Source organism: Rhinoderma darwinii, chromosome 10, assembly GCF_050947455.1.
Source record: "Rhinoderma darwinii isolate aRhiDar2 chromosome 10, aRhiDar2.hap1, whole genome shotgun sequence".
Lineage (NCBI taxonomy): Eukaryota > Metazoa > Chordata > Amphibia > Anura > Rhinodermatidae > Rhinoderma > Rhinoderma darwinii.
This window is the reverse complement of record NC_134696.1, coordinates 92,903,712-92,927,925: the sequence shown is the minus strand read 5'-3', so window position 1 is coordinate 92,927,925 and position 24,214 is coordinate 92,903,712. Positions and strand designations below refer to the sequence as shown.

Sequence of the window (24,214 nt, the reverse complement as noted above, 5' to 3'; positions counted from 1 at the left end):
ACCACAATCTGGTGCGGTTTTTCGGCTGTAATTCCCTGTGGTCGGTTGTGGCAAAACCAAGAAAGAAGCAATGTTTTTCTAAACCTGTACAAACCCTTAAAGGCCAGGGCTCCACAGTGATTATAATCATACCCAGGAAAACGGATTGCGATATCGCAATTAATCGCATGTAATGTATTTTTATGGCATGACATCACATCACAATAATGCGACACAGTAATAGACTGTTTTAAATAGTATCTAGAAAAGAAAGCGTTGCCAAGAGGAGTTGTAAAATGCACCAGATTTTAATTTAGGATTTAATAAATCTCCCCTAATGGTATAATTGTCATTTTTGTTTTACTTTCAGTGTACGCAGTACTTGCTTTCAGCCTGCAGGTGTCACTGTTTTCTTCGATGTTGGTTTGAAAGCCCATGATTACTAGTAATAGAAGTATTTTTGAAATTCAATGAGGTATTTAAATCCCATGAAAACCATTGAAGGCAATTTTTTTTTTTTCATTAATCAGTGTTTTATTCATGCAGGATCCATCTAGATGTTATCGATAACTGCTGGAGCCTGCGTGACTAAACAAGGCTGCTTTTTTCCACAAACAGCGCCACACCCATTCACAGGTTGTGTGTGATATTGCAGCGCAGCCATATTCACTTACAGGGGTATTCCCAGCTTAAATATTTATGGCATATCTACAGGAGCATGACACAGGAAATAAAAAAAAAAAAAGCAATGAAGAGAGAATCTCTGTGTCATGCCCCGCACCCTGCCTGCCCTGTACTAATCATGTTGGATTTGGCTTCTCCTTTCCCATGCCATATGGAGGACAGTCAGAATTCCCCCCCTAGACTTTATATAGCAACTTAAATTGAATGTCCACCTTTTATCTCTATGCTGTTTTTAGGTCTGAGATTCTGTGCTGGTTAATTGTTTAATACAATTTTAGAGCGGTCATGTTTGCGTTTTTCTGATACATGTCTTTAAATCTAGCCATAAAGTTAAATGCTAATAATCTGGCTGCCTATAGTCACCACTAGGGGGAGCTGCTTATTGTATAGTGTTTAATCATTGGAAAAAATAAAACAAAAGCAGTATGCCGTGAGCTCCTAATTTCCCCTAGTGGTCACTGCATTCAGACAATGTTATTATTGAACTCTATTGATTAAGACTGGTGTTTTATACGCTAGTCTTAATATAAATAAAGTTGGAGTAAAAGTTCCTAATTTATTAAGAGGCGTACACCTCTTAATATTATAGACGAATCTCTGGTCGTCCATGCTCCAGAAAGTCAGATCTACACCAGCTAGAAGCTGGCATTATAGGGGTATTCCAGCTTGCAAAATGTTTCACCTATCCACTAGTTAGGTAAAAAATGCTAGATCATTGGGGGTCCGACCACCGGGACCCCCACCGATCGCCAAAATAGGGGACCTCGATCCCCGTTCCCTCCAGTCCCCGTTCGCCCCCTGCTGCAACACAGCTAGGAGGAGTTTGAACGGAGAGGAGAACGCGCATTGCGTTGTGCCGCTCCATTCAAAGTCTGTGAGGCTGACAGAAACAGCCGAGCACAGCGCTCAGCTGTTTCAGTCAGCCACACCATACGGTGGGAGTCCCAGCGCTCGGACCCCCAACAATGTAGCATTTTTCGCCTATCCAGTGGATAGGTGAAAAATGCTAAGGACTGGAATACCCCCTTAATGTCTGCTATAATTTAGGCCAGTTTCTGTCGTAAATTATATTAAATCTGTCATGTCGAAGGGTGCCCCTACCACTTTCTTCTCTTTTTTAGAAAAGTGCCGTGATCAGTGAAAACTGCACAAAAGTAAAAAAGTAGCCGCGAATTGTGACATTTGTGCCGCTTGCGACTTTTCTAGCATAGAATAGTTTAAAATGCACAAAACTAATTGCAATTTGCGCAAAAAAAAATGTGCGCATGGGCGGGGCCACTTGCGTGCCTGATAAATTTACTATAATTTATGCGAGAAACTGGCGTAAATTATAGGGGAAATCTTCGGCAGCTCGTAGCTGAAAGATTTATTAACAGGCACAAGCCTCTTATTAAATTAGCCGCATCTTACTCCTGTGGGATTCGTTAACATCTGCGTCAGGGTTCCGTTTATGACTTCCGTCAGACCTTTCCGTCAGGGGAATCCATGAATGGAGAGCAAGCGGAAACCATAACTTTTCATTTGCATTACCAGTGGTTTCAATGGTAATGTTTCCGTTGCTAATGGTTTCCGTTTTTTGAGCAGAATCAATACCGTAGTCGACTACGCTGTTGATTTTGCTGAAAAAACTAGAACATTACGGAACGGAGACAAACGGAATCCATGTGGAGATTTCATGTTGTTTTTTCATGCAGGCAGATGTTACATTAAGGCCTGATTTACACGAGCGTGTGCGTTTTGCGCACGCAAAAGGCATTTGACAGCTCCGTGTGTCATCCGTGTATGATGCGCGGCTGCGTGATTTTCGCGCAGCCGCCATCATAGAGATGAGGCTAGTCGACGCCCGTCACTGTCCAAGGTGCTGAAAGAGCTAACTGATCGGCAGTAACTCTTTCAGCACCCTCGACAGTGAGTTCCGATCACAATATACACCAACCTGTGAATCAAAAAAAGACGTTCATACTTACCATGAACTTCCTGCTTCCTCCAGTCCGGTCTCCCGGCCGTTGCCTTGGTAACGCGTCCCTCTCTTGTCATCCGGCCCCACCTCCCAGGATGACGCGGCAGTCCATGAGACCGCTGCAGCCTGTGATTGGCTGCAGGCTGTGCTTGGCCTGTGATTGGCTGCAGCTGTCACTTGGACTGAATTGTCATCCCGGGAGGTCGGACTGGAGGAAGAAGCCGGGAGTTATCGGTAAGTCAGAACCTCTTGTTTTTTTACACGTATATGTATATTGTGATCGGAAGTCACTGTCCATGGTGCTGAACCAGTTTAACTCTTTCAGCACCGTGGACAGTGACTGTCTCCTGCCGTCGCGTACCCGAACATTTTTTGCCGGGTTCGGTCAAAACGAGTTCGGCCGAACCCGGTGAAGTTCGGTGCGCTCATCTCTAATTTGACACTCCGTTTGGATGTTTGTAAACAGAAAAGCACGTGGTGCTTTTCTGTTTACATTAATCCTTTTGACAGCTCTTGCGCGAATCACGCAGTTCGCACGGAAGTGCTTCCGTGCGGCATGCGTGGTTTTCACGCACCCATTGACTTCATGCGCGAAAAACGCACGATTATAGAACATGTCGTGAGTTTTACGCAACGCACTCGCGCTGCGCAAAATTCACGCATCGTCTACACTGCCCCATAGACTAATATAGGTGCGTACGACACGCGTGAAAAGCACGCGCGTCGCACGCGCGTATATTACGCTCGTGTAAATGAGGCCTAAAGCATACCTCCCAACTTTCCCAACCAATTTTTTCCCCTTTTAAGTCACACCTCTAATCCCGCCCAATCCCCACCCCACCCCTACACACCCTGCTTCAGCCCACACACTATCATGCTCCCATAGTGCCTCCCACAAATTATAATGCCCCCAAAGCTACCCCCATACAGTATAATGCCCTTTAGCTGCCCCATACAGTATAATGCCCCATAGCTGCCCCCATACAGTATAATGGCCTCTTAGCTGCCCCTAGTGCCAGTGCCCACATATAAAGTGCCAGTGCCCACACAGTGCCCATGTAGATAGTGCCACACACAGTGCCATGTAGTTAGTGCCACAGTGCCCATTTAGATAGTGCCACACCTCCCTTAAAGATAGTGCCACCCCCTGTAGAAAGCGATATTCCCACCCTGTAGCCATTGGGACTTCCTCTAAGGGCAGAATTTCCAGCCAGAGCGTTGACAACTCCGTGGCCGGGGATTCCGCTCCAGGTGAAGCCTCTGACATCACTGTCCATATATAAATTGAGGAAAAGAGGCAGCACTCCAAATGAGATGCTCAATGCCTTGACAAAGGCTGCATTGAGCAGGTGAAACGTTGCATCCCTTGCACATATGGGTGAATAAAACCTATTTTTTGACATCTTCTATTTGGAGTGCTGCCTCTTTTCCTTGATTTGTCTACATTTGAGGAATTCACAAGTCTGATCCCTGGGGGCTGGCAACCAATTGACCCTTGTGTGGTCCAGTTCTGCTGTGCTCCTCTTATTTTTACGTTTGGACAAACTGTCCATATATGGACAGTGATGTCAGGGATTCCCTCTAGGAGAGGATACCCCAGCCATAGCGTCGGCAACGGTCTGGCAGTGGATTCCGCTATGGAGGAGCCACTGATGTCACTGTGCACATAAGGACAGTGACGTTAAGGGTTTCTCTGGGCTCAGCACTTAAAGTAGTGCTGTGGCCGGAGAGTCCTCTGTACTAAAGCTGAAGCAGGGATCTCACGGTTCCCTGCTTCAACATTGGGTTCAACTGTATCTGCGTCCTGGGGACGCAGATACAGTTGACACCTTGAGTCCAGGGCATACCACCGGCCACCCAGGACAGCGGGACACTGCCCGAAATCCGGGACCATCCCACTTAATCCGGGATGGTTGGGAGGTATGTTAAAGTCTATAGTAAAGTATAAAATGCACTACATACAACGGTGTTTTGTATTGTGGCGTGTTTGAGAAAATCTTTTGGGTCAGTGGAATTTCTTTCCAAATGCAGCATGCTCTGGGTATGGAGTTTTCTAGGCGCTCCCCCAGTCTTCTGCATAGAACTCGCATGTACAAAATGACACAAAATCAAAAACACCATAAAAAACACTTTAATTTTGGCTTTAGGTTATGTACACACATCGCGATTTGTTGTAGATTTTGATGCAGATTTTTAAGCCAAAGCCAAAAATGGTTTCAAAAGGGCTGAGAAATATAAAGAAACGTTTCCACTTCTGGCTTCGGCTCAAAAATCTGCACTGAAATCTGCAACAAATCGTAATGTGTGAACATAGCCTAAAGGCCCTTTTACACAAGCCAATTATCGGGCAAACGTTTGTTCATAGAACTCTCGCTGCCGATAATTGCCCTGTGTAAACAGGGCAGCGATCAGCAGATAAACGAGCAAACGGAGTAACGAGCGCTTGTCCCATACTAGCTCCTTGTGAAATGAGCAAACGAGCACCGATCAACGAGCTGTCTCGTTGATCGGCGCTCGTTTACACTGTCCATGTAAGACCTTAAGGGTGGACTTCCCTGAACCAATCATAGCACTTACAGACGAGAGGGGTCAGAAATTAAGTTGTAGAAGGTCATGTCCTGGTTCCAGTGATCTCCTGTGTGCCTATACCTTTAAAGATATACATGGGAGCTTTATGTCAACCCATTCGTGATATTTCATGTTTAGACTGTCTCTTGGGCGTATCCTGGCATGAGAAAATAAAAGAATGATCTCAAAACAAAGTCCGTGGATAGTAAGAAAACAGAAAATTCATAGTCACTGCAGTCTCCATTCAATTCCTGAATGTAAAGAAGGGACAGGTGCTCTATCCTCTTGGATGACAACAATGAAGAAAACCGGTTGTTCTACCCTCCAAACGAGAGCCGTCAATCTTCATAATGAATCACAGGACAGGTCACATCATGTAAAGCTATATCCATCTTCACGACCACTTTTTTTTTATTGTCCCAGTGCACCCTAAATGAAGCAATTTAGGAAAAATATCTCCTCCAGTTTTGTGTGTATAGCTCCTATGCAAAGCTATGTTTCTCCATGGTAACAGACTATAAACAACACCTGTGTAGTCAGATCTTTCACTCAAATAGATTGCGAAGCTGGAAATAGTCAATTTAAAGGAGTATTTAACCTCATCTCATACATACAGATGATGACATTGGTGGATGATGACATTGGTGGGGTCCAGGAGCTGAGATCTCGTTACTTATAGTGGAGTTCCCCTTTAACTGTGCTATTCTTCTGTACATGCTCTTCTGCATAGATATGCTCGTCGGTCGTCATCTTTAATGCTCTGTAATTCTGTAAGTGAGTTATCCACATGCCCTAGGAGCTTTATATGAGCTCAGAGGGGCCGGTGTCTTACAATCCGATAGACAATGGAGAATAGCGTGTATTGAGTGGATGGTGGTAAACGCTAATGTCAGTAATGAGGATTTCCAGAAATATTGTCATTTTTCTATTCTGCTGTGGTAGCCATTTTGGCAAAAGGGACAACAGGAAGTGCAGCCATAAGGAACGCACCTGCTGTACCCTAGTTTTCAATAAACTATCCTCTAAAAAGCTTTGCACACCCTTCTATTCCCGCAAAAAAACACAAACAGCACATTCTACGAGCCAGGGACCGCCTGCCCTGACTCCCGTAACCTTCCCGTACTAGGCCCCACATAGCTTCACATTCCACCTAATTGTCCGAACGCTTCTTGGCACCGCATCCTAGAAGCCGCGGTACCGCCACTAATGAGGATGACTTGCCACCAGGTTTGTGACTCGTTCATCGTGCCCCATCAATCTCGGCCTACTGTATGTGGTGGAGTATAGTGTTGACAGCAGCGGAAAGGAGCAGCCGCCGGTAACTTCTGACTAAATCAGGGGCCTGATTTCTTTTTTCCATACAATATATCCTCTGGAGAGATATTGTAGTATTAAGACTCCAATCATTGTATTTTATAACATGGGGGATATAGCATACACTTACACAGAGCAGATCTAAAATAACAAATGTATTAATGTGGTGAGGGAGGCATGAAGTTAAGGGATGCTGGATATTACTGTCTGCCGGCTAATGGAAGCACATGCATTATATATTATGATATATGTGACCTCAGTAATGGGCCGTATATTACCTGATTATGTGCATACTTCGTATACTATTTCTTCCGTCTCTAACTGGAATTAACTAATTATATTATCACAGCCGATCCAGTGGAATAGGAAGAATAAATAAAGACAAAATGAGAAATGTTTTGAGCACATAGCCTTGATTTGTCATACGATGTACTAAATGTTGACCCATACTGGGTACTTGAAATGGCATCATTATGCAGCGACAGGAAAGATATGTAAGTGTATGCCCAGTTTAGAGAAAACATTTTTGGAGCGGTTACAAAGAGCGTCTCTTGCTCTGGAGGACCTGTCCTGTCCTACATTACACAGACATCCCATTGATTTGAATAAAAATTGTGTAATGTCCCCTGTGGTGGCGCTGCAGGGAAATTGAACACTAACTGGCAGGTTTCCTCACAGATAACAGCTGATCGCTGGGGGACACTTTGTGATCGTGTTATTGTCAAGAACCTTTTCTAATAAGTAAACATTGTCCAGGGCAGAGAACCCCTTTAAAGGGGGTTTTAAACAGGACGATTATCAGGCAGACGAGCGTTAATATAAGTGGTCCGTATTTAGAAAGTTTGGTGTCTGTATTAGTTTAAGGGGTCTGGGGTCTGTATCAGTTTAAGGGGTTTAGGGCCTTTATATTTAGGGGTCTGTGTTAGATTAAGGGGTCTGGGGGTCTGCATTTAGGGGGTCTGTATTTAGGAGGTCTGTATTAGTCTGAGGTCTGTATTTAGGAGTCTGGGGTCTATATTAGTTTATGGGGTCTTTATTTAGGGGTCTGGTGTCTGTATTAGATTAAGAGGTCTGGTCTGAGGTCATTATTAGTGTAGGGGATCAGGTCTGGGGTCATTATTAGGCTTTATTCAGACGAACGAGAAATACGTGATTTTCACGCGAGTTGCACGGACCTATATTAGTCTATGGGGCCGTGCAGACATGTGCGTGAGTTTTGCGCTGCGTTGGTCCGTTGCAAAAAACTCACGACATGTCCGTTGATTCAGCGTTTTCAACGCATCACGCACCCATTGAAGTCAATGGGTGCGTGAAAACAACGCACGGCACACGGAGGCACCTCCGTACGCACAGCGTTTTTCACGCAACACTTGTTAAGTCTATGTAAATGAGTTGACCAAACTAGACAAAACAAGTACAAACCAGGAAGTGGCTTTTAACTTTCTGAGCACATGCGCACAGTTCCAACCGACATCTGCTGCAATGCCACGTGCGTGCGATGTGGAAAAACTTATCTGCTTGGTGCATGACAGACCCCAGTTGTGGAACACCAACGCAGAGGCCTACCACGACCGCACGGGCAAGGAGGTTGGCTGGGATGAGGTCGCGCAGAGCCTCTTCGGACAGGAGTGGGATAAAAGCACCACAAGAGACCGCAAAAGCATAGGTAAGCGCAGATCTGTATTGATGCTAATGCAATCGGCCATGCTGTAGTGTATATTCTTGTGTTTCACATGTTTGTACTGTGCTTGGTCGCAGGTGTGTCACTGCATCATTAGGCAAGTGTTTAATGTTTAGTTGTGTTTAAAGTTTAGCGACGTTTCAGATAAGTGCAGTTTTCAGTACCTTGATGACATGCGTGTGTTCACTGTATAATCGGCCTAAAAAACTATTTGGCCCTTGTGGACATGTTTAAAAGGAGTAACGCAAAATGTTTCTGGCAGATGCAGTGATAATCTCAATTACACCGAGGAGGAGGCTGGCCTTGTGGAGTCGCAGCTGGTCACGGAACAACATCCCGTGCTGCCCTTGACCCCCGACCGCACGCAAACACAAGCAGCTACCCAGTTAAGCAGCCAACCCCAGCTGCCACGGGACGTGGACAATCCCCGGACGCCACCAGCCAGACGCCGGCGCACCCAGGTTGCCATAGCAGGTGCCAACGTGGACTCGAGAGTCCTGGAGTACCTTCGGCGCTGTTCGGAGGAGGATAGATGTGATGCTTTTGGCCGTACCATAGCGCCGCTACTCCGGCGAGTCCCGGACTACCGGATGGCACGCGTCCAAGGGGCCATCCTTGCTATAATTGACTCTGCCACTCCTCCTAACAATCCACGCCAGTGCTTCCAGGTAATAGAGGAATGGCGTGGATTACATGAGGATTTGGTGCCCTCTACTGCACCTCTCCCTTCCCAGCCTGCACACACCTTTCCACGGCCACAGTACCAACGGCCGATGGTGACCATAATGTCACCTGGTCATGTGGCGCCTCGGGAGCGCCCTTTCGCCCCCTACGCCAGACCCCAGCCTCCCTTTGCCCAGGGCCCCCCGGCAGGGTTCAACCCTCTGTATCAGCACCACTATGCTGTTGAGGAACATCCTCAGCAGGCCCAGGGACAGTATAGTGGTGCTGAAATGCAGAGCCATCAGTCGCCATCACAGAGGTATCATGACTTATAGATGTGTGTAGTCCGATTACGGCTGGCTCGATGTGGTGATGTAAACCTCGAAGTCACAGTTTGTTAATGTAGCATCATGTTGGTGCGTTTTCTATTTTTGGATGCCTGCTGGTTCCTGTTAAAAGTTACCGTTTGAAATTACAGATTAAATTGTTTTTCTGTTTGCAAGTAAGATTTGATGTGTTTGCCTCCATCTATGTGGTGGAACCCAGGTTCCCCCAAAGATTCTTTTAGGTAATGTTCAAACATTATGCCGATGGAGCAAGATTGTAGCATGCCATGATTGAGGTATTAGTGTATCTTTGGTGGTTTTCCTCCATTCCTCATATTGTGGTCGCCTGCATTGCAGTGGTGTGAGAAATGTGGAACAAATGTATTTTGCCTTGGGATTAGTGAACATGGGCTAAGCCAATCTGCTAATTAGTCTAGAGCACATTCAAGCGAAAAAGAAAAACCACCAAAGATCTAAGCTCGCAACCCACGTCAAGGGTCCTCATGTCTTGCGAGTCCCTAGTCTAAATATCCCCTCCCCAAATAACAACAAATTTAACTTAAAAATGCTACAGTGGGCCACAAATCTACACTAGGACAGCCCTCGCAGAACATCCTCCTGCCATGCCACAGCTCCATCGGGGCTGTCAAAATATTGTGCAAATATGTTGCGTACTCGAATCCCAGATGTTTGAGCCCTTCCAAGTGGAATTTGCTGCGGAATGGTTAATGTGGAAACATTTTGGCGAATATATTCGGCATCACAACCGGCGTCATGTATGCGACAAAAATTATGAAGCACGACACACGCTTGTATGACACGGGTGACATTTTGCGGCGTCAGTTGCATGGTGGTGAGAAAAACACGCCATTTGGAGGACATTATGCCAAATGCACATTCCACACATCGGCGTGCTCTGCTAAGCCGGTAATTGAATATGCGCCGGCGGTCATCCAAGCCTCTTCGAGCAAATGGGCGAATGGACAAATGGGTGAATGGGCAAATGGGCGCATTACTTGACTTATGAGTCCAAAACCCTCTGCCACGATCACTTAAGGGACTGGTGGTCCTCGCGAGCCAGGCAGGTGGTTCGGCGCCGGCACGGAAAGTAGATTGCACATCAGACGATGGCCCATCCTGGATGTACGAAAGATGCGGGCATCAGCTGAGCTTCCATAGGACCCTATATGTACAATGGTAAAACAATAATTGCTGTCGGTTTGTAGTTATAGAATCGGGATCCTGAGTGGGGGGGGCTTCTTGACCCGAATATGCTTCCCGTCTAGGGCACCAATACAAATTTGGAAATTGGGTGGTGGTCATAAAGTCGGCAGAAATCGAAAGCCAGTGGTCTGTCGTGGGCTGAGGCATCACGGTGGCCTTCAATCGAAGCCACAACACAACACAACACAGGTGGCTGTCACAATGCCCGAAATTGTGCTCACTCCAAGAAGGAATTCGAAATGTAACGAATGATAGCTGTTTCCGGTAGCTAGAAATCTACATGGGCGAGATGCAAAAACACAACACACAAATAAACGTGATGTAGGACATGACAACCACACACCATCCGGTAAGCTGCAATTGTTTAAAACACACATACCTCAACGTTACAAGGAGTCGCTCCTCGGGGGAAATGCAGCGCCGCATATTTGTGTCCTTGTAGGTTATTCCTGTGCGAATCAGGTCCAGCAGAATATCAAAAGTTGACACAGACATGCGGCAAAACGTCCGAAATTTCTCGGGGTGGCTGCGATGGTCATCATATAGAGTATGAAAATGGCCTTTGGAGGTGCGCTGGGCCACAAGTGGATGAACCCAAATCCTCCCTCTTCTCCGGGTTCCCTCCTGAAGCATGGGTCGGCGCTCACCAAATCTCCGACAAACCATCCATGATATCCGCACACGGCCCAGCGGAGTCAAGGGCATAGTGTAGTTTTTTTTACCTGTAAAAACCCCAATAAACACCCAACACGGCCAAAAGTAGTTTGCAAGGTGCAAACTTGATGCGAACATGTGCTCACATCAAGCAGGTGTTGCAGAAGGTGTCTTTTTTGTAGGCTGCCCTCTCCATTACTCCACCCTCCGTTGTTTTGACGTGCGTAAAAAACGCATGCCATACGCGCGTAAAAAACGCAATCACGCAGCCCTTACGGATGCCACACGCAACTACCACGCAACCAAAACGCTGCGTTTTTCACGCGCGCAAAAACGCCACGTTCGTGTGAATCCAGCCTTAGTGTAGGGGGTCAGGTCTGGGGTCTGTATTTAGGGGGTCTGTATTCGTTTATGGTGTCTGTATTTAGGCGGCCTGGTTTAGGGTCTGTATTAGTTTAGGGGTCTGTATTAGTTTAGGGGGTCTGGTCTGGGGTCTGTATTAAGGGAGTCAGATCTAGGGTCATTATTATTGTAGAGGGTCGGGTCTGTATTTAGGGGTCCTGTCTGAGATCTGTATGTATACAGGGTGCTTGTTCTGGGGTCTGTATTTGTTTAGGGGGGGTCTGGTCTGGGGACTGCAATAGTTTAGAATGTCTGGGGTCTGTATGTATTCTATGATCTAGTCTGGGGTCCAAATTTATTAGTCTGAGTAAAAGGGGTTGTCCAGGCACATCGATAGGTCATCAGTATAAAAAACAGTCTGTGCCTGGACAACCCCTTTAATGTGTGGTCCTGGGCCTTGGTGTCTAAATTTGTGTGTTTCAATAGAGGCTGGAAACGACTGCAGAAGTGATGTGCAAAAGATGTCTCATCAGGAGAAGTCGCCATAACGGTCTGCGTTAGATGGAGAAGAAAAGAAAACGACTCCCATCAGAGAAGACGTCACTTGTGAGTCACTGGATCTATAGAGGATCTGTCCCCTCTCCTGACATGTCTGTTGTAGGAAATCCTTGTATTCTACATATCTCTGTGTACCCAGCACTAATAGACAAATGCGTGCTACCATTCCCATTGTCAGGAGGAAGTGTCCCTACACAGTGTGATACAGTCAGCGATGGTTGGAGACGGTCAGTATGTAGGGACACAGCCCTTTGACAAGGAGAATCGTAACAACCATTTGTCAATGCTCGCACAAAAAGGTGGTGTTCACAATAGACACAGCAGAGTGGCGGTGGGGAAGGGGGCCCGAGTTTGGGCAACAGCCCAGGGCCTATGGTCTACTTAAGCCACCACTGGCTGCTGGGCTGAGACTAATGACATCATTCACAAGCTGAGTGAGATGATGTCACTTAAACAGGGCTGGATCAAGGTTGATGGAGGCCCCTCCCTCTAAGTGAGCCTCTGAATATGGACAACCATTAATTTGGAGGAAGAGGAGATATTGCTACTGTGGGCTTATTCAGTACATCCGCTGATAAATTGGCATCTGCTAATTGGATAAGAAGACTGAATGAGGGTGTGGCTTATGCACAATATAGTGCATTATACACACTGCGGGAGGGTTTCATTAAGACTACGCCACATCAAGCTAAACCCCACACACTCTTTTTTTCATAGAGTGGCGAAGGAGGCATAAAAATGCAAAATTCACCACAATTTTGAGCAAAAACAGTTTAAGCGCAAATTTCGACTATCACTTAATACCTTTCCCCACTGTTTCTACCATCTCCATGAAGCTCATTTTAAAAGTAGACACATCTAATTGCTGCCTGTAGGGCAAACTCGGTCGTGAAAAAACTGTAGTTTTGAGTCGCTCCCGTGCGGGACCCGTTTTCACGGATCCCTCATAGACTTGAGTCTGTTGAGGGATCCGTGAAAACGGACGAAAGTAGGACAAGACCTATTTTTTCACGGGCCGTTCACACGGTCCGTTGAAACAACGGCCGCGTGAACGGCCCCATTGAAATACGTACGTCCGTGTGACAGCCGTTAAAAAAAAAACGTCTATCACACGGACGTATACTACTGTGTCACGTGATCCATGGGCATTTTACATTGTAATAATCATCACTATCAGGAAGGGCTGAGTAGTTGAAGCGTGATTAATCCGAGGATCAGAGGTTCCGGATCTATGCAACCAGACAACATGTGTAGGCATGATATGAAAGATATGTGTGTTATTTTCAGATTCTTGTTCGCACCCGTAGAAGAGGTTTGAACTAATATTCGTATATGTGACGTTGCTATATGAGGCCGTTTTATGCGGGAGAAATTATATTATTTTCCTGCGCATCTTGAGGGTACAAATAAATGAATGCGTAATTTATTTTTGTGGTGTGAATATAGAAAAAAGTGATTTTCAGCATTGTTCTTTGTTTATTCTTTTATACTGTTCACGTTTCACACTAAAGATCCTGTAGAATAAATTCTTCAGGATTTTACGGTCGTGTTGATACCTAATATGTATAGGCTTTATGTTTTTATGTGATGTATGGGCAAAAAAATCTATTTTATGCTAAATAATGACTGTTTTTCTGCGGCCATTTCTTTATTATTTTTTTGTTCATTTTTTTTTAATCTCATGAAGGGATACCTTTTTAACAACTTTATTTTATGCTATGGCCCAGTTCACACAGAGTTTTTTGTCGCTGATTTTCATGCGGAAACCACGTTGGTATAAGTGCCAAAAAATGTCCGAAACCGCCTCGCATAGATTTTAATGGGAGACGGAGGCAATTGCTCTCCGTGGCGGCTTTTAGCCGCTGGCGGGGAAAAAAAAGCGGCATGCTCTTTCTTGACACGGTCCCGCCTCTGAGCAATTCCTGAAGGATTTTTGAGGCAGATTTTTTTCTGCCTGCAAAATACTCTGTGTGAACAGGGCCTTATAATGTATCAGCATACTCCTGTAATTAGCCCGGCTCCCTACAGTGTGTTCGGTCCGGGAAATGCGGCCGACAAATGCGGACCGTATATCACAGACCGAACACGCTCGTGTGAATCCGGCCTAAGTCCGGACCTGCTCGCTGCTGACCAGACCAAAGATCAGGAACTTAAATTCCCGACACCTCTGTGAGTTTATTAGGTTATGCTCCATTCACATGCTACAAAAAAAAAACTGCACTGAATAGTGACCGCGCAGCGAATTTTATAACCCATAGCATGTTTATTATTCACGTTCCAAAAATCCACGGATCAGCTTTACTCAACGTCAATGGAGCTAATCCACGTTCGAATCTGCATACAAATCCGCAACAGAAATCCAAGTTTTAGAATTGACATTAGTCTTAGGCCCCGTGCACACGAACATATTTTTGCGGGTGAATTTCGGCCCCATTCATTTCAATGGGCCCATGCACACGGCCGTGGTTTCCACAGTCCGTGCATTGCCCAGTAGCCTGGACCGCAAAAAGATAGGACACGCGTGATTTTCATGCGTGTATCACGGATGTGAAACACGTTCGTGTAAATAAGGCCTTAGGATTTTTACACACGCTTTTGTTTCTCCTCATTGAAGTCAGTCGCGAATAACGAAGAAAAACTCCAAGGATAGGAAATGTCGCTGTTTTTAAAAGACCACAGCCTGCCCTAAAATGCTGTTTTGACCAGTTTCACACAGGCGTCATATGGGTGCATTTCTGCCCATTGACTGATGATGATGTACCCACCGATGGGCCAGGATTTGCAGCTGTAATGCAGGCGCAGAAATGTGTACTTCCAAAAACTTTGAGGCATATTTATCAATAGCGTCATGACTCGTGCCAACTTTATCAAGATGAGAACTCTACATACATTGGGCACATCTACGGCATTTTAGACCGATTTACGCCACCTCATGGTTGTCTTACATGTACCCCAGAATTTTGCGCCAAAAATGATAATACATTTGGTGCAATTTTTTTGCCACTTCCTCTTCATATATGTCCTAGAACAAGAGTAAAAAGGCATCGTTGTCAACAATCTTGGTTTTGGCGGGCTGTCTCCTAAACAGGAGTACCGGGTTGGTAAGTATGAAAATGGCGCATAAAAATTTTCACTATAACGTACAAAAAATATAAAACTTGAGAACATAAGCTTAATAACAAAAGGACAAAGTAAAATGGAATATATGTTTATTAACATTGTGTTCTATCATAAAAAAAGAACAAATATGAAAACCATGGTTGACATTAAAATGGAGGTTCGTACTGTGTGAAATATATAAAAATTGGCCTCATGTATGAAAACCAATTAAGACTGGAAGGGTGTCGCCCATAGCAACCAGATCCCAGATTCTTCTAGTACAGGATAGAAAATGAAAGAAGTCATCTGATTGGTTGCTATGGGCAACAATGCTGACCTTCTTTGCACTAAATCATAAATAAGACACATAGCAACCAATCAGGGTTCAGCTGTTATTTAATAAGTGCACTTTAGAAAATGAAAGCTGAACTCTGATTGGTTGCTATGGCCCACAAGGCCACTCTTTCTTTGAGATACATACATGAAGGCAATATGGTGTCTTGCCATTTGGAATAGATTAATATGTAACCACAAACTTTACCTAAACTACAGACTAAAATATTCCTACGGCCATGCAATACAATTTCATAAAGGCCAGGGTTAATGGTGACCTAAAAATACAGGAGACTCGCATGAAAATCACCATGTGATCTGCGATTATGACAGAACATCCACCCATGATGGAACGAGATCCCTCCCATAGGGAATAATAGGAATGCAATATTCTGGAGAGTTAGGCTTTATTCAGACGAACGGGAATTACGTCCGTGTTTTTCACGCGCGTTGCACGGACCTATATTAGTCTATGGGGCTGTGCAGACATGTGCGTGATTTTTACTCAGCATTAGTCCGCTGAAAAAAAGTCACGACATGTCCGTTCTTTGGCCGTTTTGCGCGAATCACGCACCCACTGAAGTCAATGGGTGCGTGAAAACCAGCGTGCGAACAGCGTGACAGCGTGATTCGCGCGACAGCTGTCAAAAGGATGAATGAAAACCGAAAAGCACCACATGCTTTTCTGTTTACAAACATCCAAATGGAGTGTCATAATGATGGCGGCTGCGCGAAAAGCACGCAGCCGCGCATCATATGCTGTTAAGTGGCTTTTGCGCAGGCAAAATGCCACGCTTATGTGAATCCAGCCTTAGATTATGAGGGTAGGGTCCCACGTAGCGGCGTCCACATGTGGCAGAAACCACGCCCGCATACGGTGGCCAATGGCAGCACGATTGTGTTGGTAATACCCAGCAAAATTATGCGGGCATTGGCCACTACAAGCAAACTGGGCTTTGGCCGCACGGCTTCTGCTGCGTGGGACCGTACCCTAAGTCTAAGGGCTAGTTCAAACTGAGTTTTTTGATGCGGAAACCGCGCCAAAAAATGGCCGAAATCACCTCCCATTGATTCTAATGGGAGGCGGAGGCGTTTATTTCCCCCCGAGCGTTTCCATCTCTGACCTCCCATTGAAAACAATGGGAGGCAGAGAAAGTGTTCAATGGCCGTGGCCGAAAAAGGCCGCAAAAAAAGCGGCAAAGAAAGTGCAGGTAGGTCAAAATTTGCCCCAAAATTCCTGAAGGAATAGACTCTAGTCTATGGGGGATACGTGACAACGCATCCCGCAGAGAAAAGCACGGATGCACCTCGGACATGAAAAACGTTTTTCACGTCCGAGATGCGCAACGCTCGCGTGAATCTAGCCTGAGATAAAACTCAGCTGAAGGCAATGATTTCTGGAGGATCGGCCTCTGGTGGCAGATGGTGAGGGAAAGAAGGATCGGACATGTTGAACTTTTACATGTCCGATCCTTTGTTACCACAGAACTTAGACCGGATTTACACTTTTTGCAAGTGCAAAATGTACTGAACAGCTCCGTGTGGCAGCATCATATGGTGCGCGGCTGCGTGATTTTCACGCAGCCGCCATCATTATGACACTCTGTATGTTTGTAGCAAGTGGTGCTTTTCTGTTTACAGTCATAGTTTTCACTGCTGTTGCGCGAAGTGCTTCCGTGTGCTGCGCGTGATATTCACGCACCCATTGACTTCAATGGGTGCGTGATGCGCAAACAACGCACAAATATAGGACATGTCGTGAGTTTTACGCAGCGGACACACGCTGCGTGAAAATCACGGACTGTCTGCACGGCCCCATAGACTAACATAGGCCCGTGCGAGGCGCGTGAAAATCACGCGCGTTGCACGGACGTATATCACGTTCTTCTAAATAAGCCGTAATGCTAATGGGCATTTAGGGGCAATGAGCGCGTTACCATTGCACCTAAATGCTCTTACGTCGCTCCCCTGTTCAACCCAAACCCTCTATTCTTACATTGATTGACAGGGGCCAGGCAGCACGTTCATGCTTGGCCCCGTACTTTCTGTAACGAGTGCGCGTCCCTGCTCTTCACTCAGCGTATGCGCAGTACGATCTTTCTGCTCAACGTTCTAATTGGCAGTACTGCGCCTACAACACCCTGGTACTAGTTTAACGTGGACATTCTGGTAACCGACTCCCTTTATTTTTATTTCATTATCGCGCAAAATATATATGAGAATGGCCATGTGCATGCACTGTGCACTATATATTGTACAACCGTATATATTTATATTATTTACAACATTACATTGTATTTGTCAACGGATTCTGCTGATTTCAATGGAGTCCATCGGCAGTCTAATGTGTACGGGGATACCCAGGGTTGGACAGGTTTCTCGTTTACCCACCAGAGATGGTGACATCTGAAATGTATGTTAGCCACTTCTCTCCACCATTTATTAAAATAACATGCACTGAGCCCATCATGTATGTTTATGGGGGTAGGTATGACCTTCTGAATGTTTCTTCCTTTTTAAGAATGTTTTTTGGCGTCCACATATGGGGTTTACCCTTCTGGAAGCTAAGGTGGTTTTATAGGACTATATCTACGCTTTAATGCCTCATGCACCCGACCGTTGTGCCACTCGGGCTGTTTTTGGTCGGCAACCGAGTGGCATCCGATAGTCTTCACGGACACATTCACTTTAGCGGGTGAAGCGGGTCCGTGAAAAATGATCCGAGTCTCCGATCCAAGGAAAGATAGGACATGTTCTATCTTTCCTCGGATCACTGACGGGACTCGGCCGGCGCACACGGTCGTGTGCGTGAGGCGTAAGGCCACATGCCCACTGCAGTTTTTTTCTTCGGGGTGCTATCCAGTTGTGTTCCGTCAAAAATAGGACAGGTCCTACTCCTGTCCGTTTTTGACGGAACAGTCTCGGCCTTTTCATTGATTTGGTCCGTGAAACAACGGACCGCACACGGAAGCCATCCGTGTGCGGTCCGTGTTTCACGGATCCGTCATTAACGGCCGTACGACGGCCAATGGAAGTGTGCATGAGGCCTTCATCTACTAGTCCAGGAGGTCATCTCTTCACTTTCTTGCCTTCAGTTCACGAGCCATCTGGCATAAAGTACAGGGGCCACAAAATGTGAGACACACACAGTCATTGCAGATAGTGCCCTGTAATAGAAAAAGAGACAGAAGGATCAGAAACTGCATGGAAAATGTTAACATATTTCCGTAAAAAACGTGTTTTGACAGTGGCGTGTGAACACGCTCTGTAGCACAGATATAACCTCTGTATTATGCCTCCTGCGGTTTTACTGAACTGAACTTAGTGATCATTCGTGATCTTAGGCCCCATGCACATGAACGTGCTTTTGCGGCCGCAATTCCCGCGAAAATCCATGCAGCCCCATTCATTCCTATGGGGCCATGCACACGACCGTGGTTTCCACGGTCCGTGCATGGCCCCGGAGCTCATTGAAAATAATGGCCGCGACCATGTGCACAGCCCTTGATTTGCGGGCGGCTCGCGGCTGACACTCCGTGGCTTCATGCACACAACCGTGCCCGTAATCACAACCCGCAGACAGCCGGACGTTTTTTACGGGCCGTGCTCCCATTATAAAGTATAGGAGCATGGTCCAAAAAAAAAAAAAAATAGGACATACGGAAATGTGTCTGTCGGCCATAGAAATGAATGGGCCCGTAATTACGGGGCGATTTCCACAGTCGTGTGCATGGGGCCTAAGAGTCTATTTTTTTGCGATATCACAACAGTATCGTGGCATTTTGTCATATTTTATAGCAGTCGTAGTAAAAAAAACAAACGACTTGAATGCACCATTTCAATATATCGTAAAGCCTTATTTAGACAGTGCAGTCAAGTCGCACTTTTTTAACTGTGACTACTGCAAAAAGGCGGCACAATGTCAAGTTTTTTTGTGAAATTGTGTCAGAAGTCGCAGTAGTCGTGGCAATAAAGCGGCATGACCACTGTCTGAATATGCCTTTTTATGAACGTTTAATTTGAGGTCTAATTAAAACAACCTCTTTGTACATTTTCCGATGCAATTGCGGTAAAAAATTGCTTTGCATCGAAAACGCACCAAATTGCAGTATTAATGTGCCACAACCGCAACGTCTGAATACAACCTTAGGCCTTATTCACACAAACTTATTTTAAGTCCGTGATACACGCGTGAAAATCATGCGCCTCGCACTCACCTATGTTAGTCAATGGGGCCGTTCAGACATTCCGTGATTTTCACGCAGCGTGTGTCCGCTGCGTAAAACACACGACATGTCCTATACTTGAACTCAATGGGTGCGTGAAAATCGCACACGGAAAAACTTCCGTGTGCTGCGCGTGATTCGCGCTACAGTTGTTACATGAATGAAAGTAAAAATAAAAGCGCTTCCTTCTTTTATGTTTCTAAACATAAAAACGGAGTGTCATATGCCATATGCGCAAAAATCAAGCCGCAAATACTGCTGACACACGGAACAGCTATGCGCGAAAAAAATGCAGCATTTTGCAATACGCACACGCTCGCGTGAATAAGGCCTTAGGCCACATTCACACGTGACAGAATATTTCCACTGCAAATGTCGGTGTAGATTCGGGGCAATTACGCAACGAATCTGCACCAACCTTTGCATATTTGACAGGTAATTCAGACGTTGCAGATATCACAGCGGACTTGCCACAGATTTCAGTTTTTGCATCGCAGTGAAATTCCGCTGCTTCTCCGCAATATAATGAGCATGCTGCGGAGGGAAAATTCTGCACCGCAGCCTAATTTCCGCACAGTTATTTTCCGCAACATCTGAACTAAGTTTCCTAAAAATGTATAGAAACAAATGTAAAAAACGGCTGCTGCAGAATTCCACTGCGGACTGTCCACAGCAGAATTCAGCAGCAATTCGGCCACGTCTGAACGTGGCCTTATGGTACATTTACATGAGACAATTGTGGCCACGCATTAAAAGTCGCAATCAAATCGACGTGATTTATCCTGTGCAGTTTTTATAAGCGAAACTGTAAAATAAATGTGTTTCACCTGCAAATACCGCTCAGCCGAAAACCACATCACAAAATCACGGTAATTCAATTGCGATTTTTGATGCAGTTTTTAACAAAAAGAAGTCTCGTATAAATGCACCTTTTGCCGTATTCAGACATTGCGGTTGAGGTGCTGTTATATTTGCAGTGTCCTATCCGGTTTGTTTTTTTTTGCGGACAGCAACTAAATGAATAATTTCTATAGGGCCATGCACACATCACTTTTTTTTTTTTGCATTTCCGTGTGTTTGTTCCGCAAATTATAGAACAGGTCTTATTCTTGTCCATATTTGTGGTCCGTCCCGGACCGGACATCCGTGTATTGCGATCCGAAAACTGGCAACGGTCGTGTGCATGATGCCATAGGGCCTGTACACATCCCCGTTGTGACAGGGCTCCGATGTTCTCCGATGCAGTCGACTGCGCTATTGATTCCGTCAAAACGACGGAACCCTTTCACAACGGTGACAGACGGATTCCACTAGCTAGGTTTCCGTCACCGTTGAGTTCAATGGTGAGGGAAATGGAAGCTGAGGTTTGCGTTTGCCTTTCAGCTATGTGGTTAACCTGACGGAAACCTCAGAAGGAACCCCTCAGCGGAACACAGACAGTGATGTGAACACAGCCTTAGGCCTTACTCACACGAACGTGATTTACGTCCGTGATACGCGTGTGAAAATCTATGTAAGTCAATGGGGCCGTTCAGACAATCCGTGATTTTCACGCAGCGTGTTTGTCCGCTGTGTAAAACTCACGACATGTCCTATACGTGGCCGTTTTTCGTGCATCACGCACCCATTGAAGTCAATGGGTGCGTGATAATCGCGCACGGCACACGGAAGCATTTCCGCGTGTCGCACGTGATTCGCGCAACAGTAGTTAAAGAAATGAAGGAAAAAATAAAAGCACCTCCTTCATTTCTTTTTCTAAACTTCAAAACCGCGTGTGATCAGCATGGCATATGCGTGAAAATCACGCAGCCACGCAGCCAACTCTTATGACACATGGAAGTGAAACGCGCGCAAAACGCACACGCTCGTGTGAATAAGGCCTTCGTTTAAATGAGTAGAGCTGCAGGAGCTCCGGGTACTCCACATTGTGCTCTGGACTTGCTGATTTTGGCCCAGCACCCCTCCACATGAAGCAAAGGGGTTTTTAATTAAGGGAAAATCTTAACTGAATCCTGCCAGTATTATTTGCAGTGTGGAGGTGGAATCACAGGAGAAAGGCTGGATTCACACGAGCATGTTCGGTCCGTAATGGACGGAACGTATTTCGGCCGCAAGTCCCGGACCGAACACAGTGCAGGGAGCCGGGCTCTAGCATCATAGTTATGTACGACGCTAGGAGTCCCTGCCTCGCTGCAGGACAACTGTCCCGTACTGTAATCATGATTACAGTACGGGACAGTAGTTCCACGGAGAGGCAGGGACTCCTAGCGTTGTACATAACTATGAAGAAAGGAGCACGGCTCCCTGAGGTGTTCGATCCGGGACTTGCGGTCGAAATACATTCCGTCCATTACGGACGTAACATGCTCGTGTGAATCCAGCCAAAGAGGTGGGTGTCTTATTTTGGAATGTTGCGCCCCTACTGTAAGGCGGCTTTCATGTGGCCGTATCACGGACGCAACACACGGACCTCTCGCGGTTGATTAGAATGAGAGTGAGAGTATGTTCACACGCAGTGTTTTCAGACGTAAATCGGGCGTTTTACGCCTTGAATTACGCCTGAAAAAACGGCTCCATTACGAACCATATAATAGGAGCACGGCCCGTAAATACAGACGGCTGTCCGCAGGGTCGTAATTACGGGCACATTCGTGTACATGGAGCCATAGGGTGTAACCAAACAAAAATCCTACCAAACCTACAAAAAGGTTCACAAAGATATTCTATAAAAAAAATTCTGAGCAGAAATTGACCTGTGGTGCGTATTTTTCGGACCGCAGCATGTCAATTCCTACTGCGGAAAGTGGACTGAATTGCTGCGTTTTTCATCAAGGAAATTTTACACAGTTCTGTTAAATCTCATCCACTTTGCTGCTACTGTATTCTGCTGCGTATTTTCCGTCCACAAATCCGCATGGAAAATACGCAGCAATTCCGCTACGTGTGGACAAGCCCTAACATTGTGAAAAACGCCGCAAAATACGCACCACTTTCTGCCGTAAAAAACGCAGAAAATGGTGCGTTTGTGCCGCAGCAGAATGTCTGCGTTATTTCCACGGAATTGTTGCAAAAATTTTCTGCAGCAATCCAGTTGTGTGTGGTCAAGCCCTCATAGAGTTCTCACCGGAATGTGATGTCGTTCTCTTAAGCCTGTACGTAAAGCGAGCACAGCGCCCCCTACAATCGGAAGACAGCAACACTCTCCATAGTCCGAAGCCACTCTGCACGCCAGGCAGGGAACGCAAAATGTTCCGCAGAGACCTGGAGGAGACAAAAAAATTGACATTATGCTTGGCCGAGCAGAAGAGTTGCAATACCAGACACAACCCATGGACAGGTGTGGCGCTGTTTCTGAAAGAAAGCAGACATGTTTTACAAACCCTTTAACCAAACTGACAAGTCAGAGGAGTCTATTAAGGGGGCTCAAAATGAATATGGAGCCTGACTATTTTTTTCTGTCACTGGACAAACTGGTGTAGGAATTGGTCAGGGTTAACGTATAAGTCACTTGCTTTTCTATTTGCAGGGTGTTTACGTATGACAAATCAGTAGGTTTCCTACAGTCCTATGGAAAATTAAAATACCACCTTGTGGTGATATCAAGGCATGTTGTGTCAAATGACAAACACGGCTCTGCTAGATCTGTATCAGTCATGTTTTTGTTTTTTTGCCTGTGGTGTAAAACTAGGCCGGAGCATAGTGCTCAGTATAGAGCTGTGGATACCTATATACTGTAGGAGTGTGTATGGGTAGATACCACTATTTCCTTCCTGGATATATAACATGATAAGGTCATTCTCAAGTTGGGCTCTGTTCACATCTGCATCAGAAAGCCTCCATTCCAGATTCAAAACGACAGATACCATCTTGGAACTACATCTCGAAACCCATAATAAGTCAATGGGGTTTGTGAGTACTGCGTCCTGGTTTTCATTATAAACAGAAACCAGGAGGCAGATGTGAACAGAGCCTTAATACAGCAGGCGTTCACTTACATTCCCCACGAGCCCCTGCGCTGTCTGTGTATCTGGTGTTAAGGTTCTTATACATTATATCCATGATCCAGCTCAGGATGACATTTTATAGGGCCATGAGGATTACTGAACATGACTTAAAGGGACACTCCTGCCAAAACTAAACTTTCCCATGAGCACCATTATGGTATTCCATGTGTCAGTCTCCCCCCTGTTATTTATCTCTATATATCAGACTGGGACGGTTGCTTAGCAGCAGTGTGACTCAGGCTTGGTGACTACTTTCTCTACTTGAGTGTATGGAGATCTATGTGTCACCCATCACAGGCTTCTGCAGTTCCTGTACCACAATAGTATTACACAGGGGGATGGACACTTATCGGCCACCACTGATACTTACGCAGGTTCCTGTCACACAGGTGGAGAAGAATATAGTGCAGCCTCCCTGTCTGTATACTTATGGTTTCTCAGCTTATTTAAGAGAATATAGAGAGAATGATTCCCCAGCATTGTGTCCCCCAGCCTTCAGAAATGGTATGGTCTTTAGCTGGTCATGTGATGCTGTGCTGAAGAGAATTCAGGGATGGGATTGATAGCAAAGCTGGGAGGAAGAGAAAGCTGGGGAAATC

At 45.7% G+C, this 24,214-nt stretch overlaps 1 protein-coding gene and 1 long non-coding RNA gene across 2 annotated transcripts in view; one reads left to right on the top strand and one right to left on the bottom strand.

The window, feature by feature from the left end:
* Nucleotides 1–17,516: 17,516 nt before the first annotated feature.
* The window catches only part of LOC142662214 (uncharacterized), a 131,874-nt gene continuing 125,176 nt past the window's right edge, over nt 17,517–24,214 (top strand). The window contains exon 1 of the long non-coding RNA XR_012850889.1: nt 17,517–17,554. This is a non-coding gene — a long non-coding RNA (uncharacterized LOC142662214). The remainder of the gene's footprint in view (nt 17,555–24,214) is intronic.
* LOC142662213 (cornifelin homolog B-like) overlaps nt 18,158–24,214 on the bottom strand; it is a 10,796-nt gene continuing 4,739 nt past the window's right edge. Inside the window, exons 3-4 of the mRNA XM_075840281.1 lie at nt 22,736–22,872; nt 18,158–18,552 (exon numbers count right to left, since the gene is read on the bottom strand). Coding sequence (XP_075696396.1) covers nt 18,463–18,552; nt 22,736–22,872 — 227 coding nt within the window. The 3' untranslated portion in view covers nt 18,158–18,462. The remainder of the gene's footprint in view (nt 18,553–22,735; nt 22,873–24,214) is intronic.